Source organism: Piliocolobus tephrosceles, chromosome 8, assembly GCF_002776525.5.
Source record: "Piliocolobus tephrosceles isolate RC106 chromosome 8, ASM277652v3, whole genome shotgun sequence".
Classification (NCBI taxonomy): domain Eukaryota; kingdom Metazoa; phylum Chordata; class Mammalia; order Primates; family Cercopithecidae; genus Piliocolobus; species Piliocolobus tephrosceles.
The window spans coordinates 11,770,128-11,779,258 of NC_045441.1; the positions used below are offsets into that span (position 1 = coordinate 11,770,128).

Below are 9,131 nucleotides of genomic sequence, written 5' to 3' on the forward strand. Positions count from 1 at the left end.
AGGCAGGAGAATCACTTAAACCTGGGAGGTGGAGGTTGCCGTGAGCCGAGATCGCGTCATTGCACTCCAGCCTGGGTGACAAGAGCCAAGCTCAGTCTCAAAAAAAAAAGAAAAAAAGCACAATCTGGCTTCTCCTTCAAGGTGGCTTTGAGCTCTAGGGCAATGCTCCTCTGTGCTTCTTGGTTACCTGGATCACCAAGAATTAGGAGGGACTAGTTTGAGAATCATACCCTGTTAGAACTGAAAAGTTGCTCATGAAACCCTGGTTATTGTACAGGTGACAACCGAGGCCCAGAGAGGCACACCGATCTCCCAAGGCTGCCCAGCAAGGCAGTGTTGGGCTCACAACTTTTTGCTTGTGTTCCCCCCACCCCCTGTCAGTGTAATCTAGGGCTTCAGGGTGATTTCCACAAAGGCAATCCATAATGTCACCCGGAGACCCAGGCCCAGACACTTCCAGTCCTAGCAGAGAAACTGATCATGGCTTCACCAGCCACGCCCTGGGCACAGCTCCACAGCTGTGTAGGGCAAAGGAGTGTGGCTGGCTCCTCTGACAGCTGCCCCAGAGACCAGACTGCTGTGCCCCTCCTCCAAATCCCCAGGTTAGTGAGAAAGAGAGAGGCAGACAGACGGACAGCTGACCAGGGCCAGACCAGCTCACTTGGGTATCTCCCAGGCAGCCTGTGCAGAGGGGTCCGCCTGGCCCCCAGGCTGACCACAGGCCACTCAGCAGGCTGGACCTTGAGATGAAGGAGAAAAGGAGACATCATTGTCCGGAGATGGATGTAGGGAGGGCAGGAGGGGCTCCGGAGGGATGGCGGGACTCTTGCAGAGCTAAATTCCATGCCGGCTGCTGCTCACCCAGACCGAAGTACAGAGCCGTCTCCCCTTCATGGGCCCTCAGGCCCCCACCGGGACCCTTCCCTCTGAGGCCTCCTGCACCTGTCTCTCTGATCGCCCCCAGCACCTCCAGTTCTAGCCCCCTCCTCCCCTGGCCCCCTACCCTGGCAGAACCCACTCATTGTCCTTTAGCCCCTCCACCCCCCTCCCTGTGCCAGGATCAGTGGATCCTCGGAGAAGGTCCCCGGGCCGAGGTCTCTGTCCCTGATCGGGGTCAGCGGCCCCAGCCCTGAGTCCCCGGTCCCCCAAGACCCTCCATACCTGGTGATGCGCCGCGGCTCCATGAAGCTCGGCGAGTCCCGGCGCCGCTTGCGGATGGGCGAGTAGCTGCGGGAGCGGCGCCGGGCGCGGGCGGCCTCGGCCTCGGAGTGCCTTGCGCGGCCCTCGCTGTCCTTGTCCCTGCGGGGCCGTCCGGAGGTAAATGAGCGACGCGGCCCGGCCGCTCCACCCTGCTGCCCGCCCCGTCGGCCCTGTCCGAGCGGGCACTCACCGGCTGAGGGGCTTCTTGGGCGACAGCGAGCGGCTGGGGCTGCGGGGCCGCTTCTCCGCGGAGCGCGAGCGCGATTTGGAGGGCGAGCGGCTGGAGCTCCAGGAGCGAGGGTGCGGGCCGGGGCTGCGCGACGAGCTCTTCCCTTCCGGGCCGCCGCGCCGGCCGTGCGCGCCCGGGGACGGAGAGGTGCTGGCGGGCCGCGCGCGCGGGGGCCGCTCCTTGGCCCTGGAGGAGGAAGACGGCGCGGGACAGGGTTCAGCGACCGGGGAAGGGGGCTGGGGGCGGGAAGGGTTCCCTGGGACGGGGCTTAGGCAGACCGGCGGGGTCCGTGTAGTTCGTGTTCAGTTTGTGCGGAGTGCGCCGTGAACGCGGAGCCTAGTGAGGGGCAGGGATCAGTTCAGGGGTAGCCCCGTGAGGGGGGCGTGTTGGGGGAGATCAGTAGAGGAGATTGGTCTGCGGGATGTTGGGGAGAGTGATCAGTAAGCGGGGAGCCTCATGGGAGGAGAGGGGGTTCCCAGGGGCAGTGATCAGTAAGGAGAGAGGGATCTGTTGTAGGGAAGGGGTCAGGATAACCGGGGGTAGCTCAGGGTGGGGGAGGGAGCTCCATGGGGGCTTGACATCAGTGGAGGGGGACTGGGATCAGTGTGGGGAGGTAAACTCCCTGGAGTTTGGAGGTCAGTGGAGGGGTGTAACTCCCTAGGGAGAGTTGGGATCCCCCCTGTGAGAGGGGAGTTCCATGGGAGGATCCATGAGGTCCATAGGGATTTGGGGTCCATGGAGAGGGAGGGGAGCTCCGTGGGGGTTTGGGATCCGTGGGGGGTTGGGATCCGTGGGGTGTAGATCACGGCGGGGGGGGGGCTGGTGGGGGGGGGGGGGCGGGGGGGGGGGGGCGGGGGGGGGGGGGTTGGGATCCGTGGTGGGTAGCTCAGTGCGGGGAGGGATCCTGTGGGCGGGTATCCGCTAGTGGAGGGGAGCCCTGTGCGGGATGGGGCCGGGAGTCCAGCTCGGAGTCCAAGCACGCTCACCGTTTCCCGTGTCCGCCGTGGCCTCGCTCAGAGCCGGGCTCGGGCCCGGGGCCGGGGGCGCCGCCGCCGCTGCCGGAGTCGCTGCTGGAGCGGGCCCTGCTGAGCGAGCGCGACGAGCCCCGAGGGATCGCGGGCCGGGCGCGCCGGCGACCCCTGCGGCGGGGCGCGGACGCCGAGGACCGCGAGCGCCGCCGCCTCCGCCTCCGCCGCCGCCGCCGCCTGCCCGCCCCGCCCGCCGCGCGGCCTCCGCGACCTTGGGACGACGGCGCCGAGCGCGGGCTCGGGCTCTCCTTCCCCCGCGCGGGCGGCGTGGGTGCGGCGGCCGCCGCCTTGTCACGGGCCCTGGGCGAGGGCGAGTTGGGCTTCTGACAGGGAGAGAGGCAGAGAGGGCACGGAGAGGGGAGAGGGAGACGAGAGAGACAGAGAGAGAGACGGAGAGAGAGACAGAAAGAGAAAAGAGGAGGAAGAGACAGAGACAGAGAGAGAAGGAGACAGAGAGAAGAGAGCGAGAGACAGAGAAAGAGACGGAGAGAGGATAGAGAGAGACAGGAGACAGGGAGGGAGAGAGAGACAGGAGAGAGGGGGAGAGAGAGAAGAAAGAAAGAAGGAGAGAGGGAAGAGGCAAAGAGAAAGACGAAGAGAGAAAAAGCGGGAGAGAGACACAGTGAGGGGGACAGAGATGAGAGAGGGCGAAAGAGCGAGGGAGAGAGATGAGGGCGAAAGAGCGAGACAGGAGAGAGGAAGGAGAAGGAAAAAGGGGGAAGAGAGAAGGGGACAGAGACAGTGAGAAGAAGAGACAGAGGAGAGACGGGGCGGGGGGGAGACAGGAGAGAGAGAGAGAGAGAGAGAGCGAACGAGAACGAGAGAGAGAAAAGAGAGAAGGATGGAAGCCAGGGAGAAACAGAAAAAATCCAGAGAAGCAGGGGACAAGAGTGGAGGCAGAGAGAGGACAGAGCAAGAGGAGCGAGAGGTTGGGGTGAGAGAGCAGGCGGGTAGGGTGGGGGGAGAGAAGGAGAGAGGGCTTTCACCGGGCCCGGGCGGGGGCTGCCAGTCCCGGAGCATCGCACACACGGTTCCCCGCGCCTGCCCTGCCTCTGCCTCTCCTGGGTGTCCACCTTCTGGCCTCAACAGTGCAGCTCATGCAGGGTTCTTGGCATGCAAAACACAAGAGGGACGGAGCGGTGGGGGGCGGGGGCCAAAGGGGGAGGGTCTCCAGGACAGGCGTCGGGGCTGGCATTGCCCCCCGACGGGACGGACGATTCCCGGCAGAGAGAAGAGAGAGCAGCACCGGGAGCGGGGCCAGGGCCAGCCCACCAGGCCGGGCCCCCAGCGCTTGGGGGTGGGCGAGGGGATGGAGGGGGGGCGTCACACGGCACACAGAGGGGGGGGGGGGCGAGGGGGACAACTGAACTCAAAACTGAACCGAAGAAAGGAAGGAAAAACAGAAATAAAAAAACAAAATCCACAAATGTCATTAGATACCAAAAATCAAAAACAATATCTGATCCTGGGGAATCTGACATTTTTCTGTTAATATTTTTTTTGTTTTCCGGCCCTGCAGAGAGCTTTGGAGCTGTCAGTAGCACCCGACTGTCTTTCTGTTTCTCTCTTTTCTTTTTCTTTTTCTTTCTTTTTTTTTTTAAGTTCTGATTTTTAAGTCCCTCTTGGTTAACGTCCACTTACCAATAAAGTGGCACTTCCTCCTTTAGTAGGTAAGGTGTGTAAGAGAAGGGAAAAGCGTGGTAGTATAAGTTCATCATTAGATTCACAAAAATGCAAGAGAGAGATAGAGAGAGAGAGAGAAACGCAACCACCCCATTCTAGGCCTGAGAGGAGGCCACGCCACCTCTGGAGGAAGGGCTGGCAGCGCCCAGCTCCTGAGTGGGCACCTCTTAGGTGACCGCTGGATAGAGATGGCAAATGTTTTTCCAAAAGTGGAGTTAGGACACAAGGATTGGAACACAGAAAACCAGGAAGGTCACCTGGCACCATCAAAAGGGCTCTGGCTGGGATTCAGGAGTCTGACAGCCTGCCTCTATCTCACTGAACGATCCTGGCCACATCACTTCCCCAGTCTGGGCCTCAGTTTCCCCATCCACAAAATGAGAGGGTTGGCTTTTGCTTCCTGATGTCCCTTCCAGGGCAAAGATTCCAGGATTCTCTGCATGCCCCCTGCCCGTCCTTCCCGTCTCCCTCCCTACACAGAGCTGATCCCTCCTCCTGTCCTTGGCCCTCCATCTAGTAACAGTTGACTGTCCTTGTCTGTTTATAGGTCTGCTCCTCCCCGAAAATCCTCCGATCACCACTCCCAACTTGACTTTGAGCACTTCCAGGGCAGATGTGGTATCTGATTCACCTCTGTAACCTCACTTTTTATCACAGAACTTGGCGCCTAGTAAAACCTTGATTCTGTTGGCTAAGGAAGGAAGAGAGTCCTAGAAGCCAGGTGGTGCCTGGACCAAGCTCTTTTGGCAGGCTGTTTCTTTTTTCTCTTTGAGAAGGCGTCTCACTGTCTCCCAGACTGGACTGCACTAGCGTGATCTTGGCTCACTGCAACCTCTGCCCTCCGGGTTCAAGCAATTCTCCTTCCTCAGCCTCCCAAGTAGCTGGAACTACAGGTGTCTGTCACCACGTCTGGCTAATTTTTGTATTTTTAGTAGTGATGGGGTTTCACCGTGTTGGCCAGGCTGGTCTCGAACTCCTGACCTCAAGTGATCCTCCCCCTGGCCTCAGCCTCCCAAAGTGTTGGGATTATAGACGTGAGCCACTGAGCCCAGCCATTGGCAGGCTGTTTGGATGAGAAGACAAAAGCTGCTGCCACCTTTTAGGGCACCTTGCTGCCAGGGACTGGAGGAAGCACAGTTTCCTTGGCATGGCACTGGGTGTTTCATGCAGAGGGCAAGGTGATGCCCAGGCCTTTCTCTGCAGGGCTGGAGTTGAGCTGAACATGGAGGTAGAACCAGGAGGTCAACCTCATGGGTGGAAAGGCACAGATGGCTCCTGATTGGTGCCTACAGCAGCCAATGAACACTAGCCATAGCTGCCCAAAGTCAATCAGGCCATGAAGACCTGTCCTGGGAGAGCTTAATGTTTCCATTTGGGGCAGAGGCAGGCATAAGTGGGCACAATGGATGTTATTTGGTATTGGGGTGCCCCTTTGAGCACCCCTGACTCTCCTGATCACAAGCTCACCCCTCACCCTAGGCTAGGAGAATTGGAGGCTGGATTGGACCCTCTTTTTTTTTTTTGAGACAGAGTCTCACTCTGTTGCCCAGGCTGGAGTGCAGTGACATGATCTTGGTTCACTGCAGCCTCCGCTTCCCGGGTTCAAGCGATTCTCCTGCTTCAGCCTCCCAAGTAGCTGGGATTACAGGTGCATGCCACCACGCCTGGCTAATTTTTGTATTTTTAGTAGAGACAGGGTTTCACCATGTTGGCCAGGCTGGTGTTGAACCCCTGACCTCAGGTGATCCACCTGCCTCGGCCTTCCAAAGTGCTGGGATTACAGGTGTGAGCCATCACGCCTGGCCTTGGTTGACCCCTCTGAGATGGCAGTTCTATTCCCAACAGAAGACCCTCAGTCCCCTGACACATACTCCCACCACTCCGGAAGGCAGCCAGGCAGCCAGTGCCCCAGCATTTTCAAGCGCCCCCAGCTTGTTCTTTTCCCTCAATAGGAGGCAAATGAGAAAGGTTCTGGGATTGTCATATTTGCAGTTTCTGTCCTATACCCTGGGTCGTCAAAGAGTGCAAAGTGAACACATATGAGGTGGGGGAAGCTTGGGAGCCAATTCACAGTAGCCCACAACTCAAGGTGACACTGGTCTCCTTCTTTAAGAAATCTTTGCTTGCTACTTTGGTTACGGGAGGTAGCGTGGCAGGGCTTAGGAATCAGCCTGGCTGTAAACCCTCACTCCAACTCTGAATTTGGATCTGAGCCAGCTACTTCCTTCCTTTCTTTTCTCTTTCTTTCTTTTTCCTTCCTTCCTTTCCTTCCTTCCTTCCTTGCTTCCCTCCTTCCTTCCTTGCTTTCCTCCTTCCTTCCTTCTGTCTTTCCTTCCTTCCTTCCTTCCTTCCTTTTTGTTGTCTATTTGTTTGTTTTGAGACGGAGTCTCACTCTGTTGCCCAGGCTGGAGTGCAATGGTGCAGTCTTGGCTCACTGTAACCTCCACCTCCCAGGTTCAAGTGATTCTCCTGCCTCAGCCTCCTGAGTAACTGAGGGATTACAGGCGTGAGCCACCACGTCAGGCTAATTTTTTTGTATTTTTAGTAGAGATGGGGTTTCACCGTGTTGGCCAGGCTGATCTTGAATTCCTGGCCTCAAGCAGTCCACCTGCCTCGGCCTCCTAAAGTGCTGGAATTACAGGTGTAAGCCACCACACCTGGCCTGAGCCAGCTGCTTCTGACTCAAAGAAAGGGGAGCTAACAGTAGGCGAGGAAGACCACGGGCCATGATGGGTCCTTCCCACAGATGCTGCAGAGCCCTCCTGACTTCCCACTACCTTATGCTGAGAGTGGGGTGGGAGTGTTAGGAGCCAAAAGGGTCTAGGCTGGGTGGCTATTCACCCCCATCATGGTCCTGTCCCCTACCATGAAGGTCCAAGCCCCCAGGTCCAATCCCCTGTGCTGATCTGGATACTTCCTGCCTGCTATTTTTGAAGACCAAATTCTTCCCTACTTCCTTCTCATCTCCTCCAAGTCACGGGCCTGCCATGGCCCAAGATGATAGTCATCAGAAAAGTGGAACATCCTGGAATCGGCCTTGGTAAGAGTTTGCTGTGAGACCTTAAGGAGGTCACCTGACTGTGGGGAGCCTCAGTTTCCCCATTGGTAAAATGGGGATAAGCGGAGTCTTTGCTGGGTGAGCCTATATTGGGGTTGGGAGACTCTTTTCAGAGCACAAGCAACTCATGGTCTCTTCACAGGCCTATGGGGTGTCCACCAAGCACTGAGATAGCAGAGGATGAGAGGAAGGCACCTCTCATGTCCTCCTCCACCCATCCCTCTGGAAGTCTTCAGGAAGGGGTCACCATGCGCCTGCTAGAGTCTGAGCCTTGTCCTCAGCTTGGCTGGGTCTCATTCTTCCTGGGAATTGAGGAAGATCCAAGGCCAAGTGCTATGGGATTTCATAGGATGCTCAGAGATCTCCAAACCTCCCCTCCAGGAAGCTGCTCTTTGTGCCTTGGTGCCTCTTGCAGGGATCTCCTCTCCCCACCTCCCACCCACAGCCTGGCTAATGCTTATTGGCATCCGTACCCTCAGCTCCAGGGTGCCTTCTCCAGACTGCATCACATCCGCTCCTCTATGATCCCATAGAACCTGGTTCCTTCCTTTCCATGGGGACTCTGCCAGGCTGTGCTAGCCAGGGGGCTGCTGTGGTGAGCAGGACCTTCCCACTCACATTTCAGCTTTTCCCCTCTCATCACACTCAGTGTTCTTCATCTGTCCTCCATCCTGTGAGGCCCAGGTCGGCCTGCCTCTCTCCTGGCACGGATATCCAAATGGGGCCTGGCACAGAGGAGGTGCTGGGCGCATGTCTGCTTCGTGTGTGTGGAAATGAATGAATGAATGAGTGAGTGAGTGAATGAGGGATCTCGCCTGCCTCTGAGCCCTGTTCCCAGGAGCCCCTCCTCTCCTTTTTACCACTTGCTAGCTGACACTTTTTTGCTTGTGTGTATATATATATATAATTGTTTGTTTGTTTGTTTTTTGAGATGGGGTCTGGCTCTGCTGCCCAGACTGGAGTGCAATGGTGCAATCATAGCTCACTGTAGCCTCCAACTCCTGAGCTCAAGTGATCCCCCCACCTCAGTCTCCTCAGTCTCCTCAGTAGCTGGGTCTACGGGTACACACCACCATTCCTGGCTATTTATTTTATTTTATTTTTAGTAGAGATGGGGTCTTGCTATGTTGCTCAGGCTGGTCTCAAACTCCTAGCCTCAAGTGATCCTTCCGCCTCGGCCTCCTAAAGCATTACAGGCATGCCTCCTAAAGATTACAGGCATGAGCCACTGCTCCCAACCTTTGGGTAAGAAATTTCTGAGGGTCAAGTGGAAAAGATGGTGGAAGGGAGTAGTAAGGGGGCAGTGTGCTCACCTGGTCCTGGTACTCTGAAGGACTAGAACAGGTAAACACCTGAGATGCTTTACTCTTGCTTCCTTTGAGGACTTAGACGACCACCCACTTCTAACTCAGCGTTTGAGATCCCAGCTTGTGGGTCTCTGGTCATATCAGAAACTCCTCAAGGATGGACCCTCCCCTTCCTCATCAGGCTTCAACAGAGTTTCTCCTGTCAGATCAGCGGGACTTTCCTTCTTTTCTTTCTTTCTTTTTCTTTTTGAGGGAACAGGGACTGAGTCTTGCTCTGTTGGCCAGGCTGGAGTGCAGTGATGCAATCATGGTTCACTGCAGCCTCAAACTCCTGGGCTCAAGCGATCCCCCTGCCTTAGCCTCCTGAGTAGCTTCACCTCACCTAGCTTGCCCTTTCTCCCTTATTTTTTTTTTTTTTTTTTCACCCGGGCTGGAGTTCGGTGGCCGGATCTCAGCTCACTGCAAGCTCCGCCTCCCGGGTTTACGCCATTCTCCTGCCTCAGCCTCCGGAGTAGCTGGGACTACAGGCGCCCGCCACCTCTCCCGGCTAGTTTTTTGTATTTTTAGTAGAGACAGGGTTTCACCGTGTTAGCCAGAATGGTTTCGATCTCCTGACCTTGTGATCC

The 9,131-nt window shown here is 57.1% G+C and overlaps 1 protein-coding gene across 1 annotated transcript in view; it reads right to left on the reverse strand.

Moving 5' to 3' along the window:
- The window catches only part of SRRM3 (serine/arginine repetitive matrix 3), a 51,088-nt gene that overhangs the window by 3,022 nt on the left and 38,935 nt on the right, over positions 1-9,131 (reverse strand). The window contains exons 11-13 of the mRNA XM_026456663.1: positions 2,416-2,780; positions 1,391-1,615; positions 1,162-1,299 (exon numbers count right to left, since the gene is read on the reverse strand). Coding sequence (XP_026312448.1) covers positions 1,162-1,299; positions 1,391-1,615; positions 2,416-2,780 — 728 coding nt within the window. The remainder of the gene's footprint in view (positions 1-1,161; positions 1,300-1,390; positions 1,616-2,415; positions 2,781-9,131) is intronic.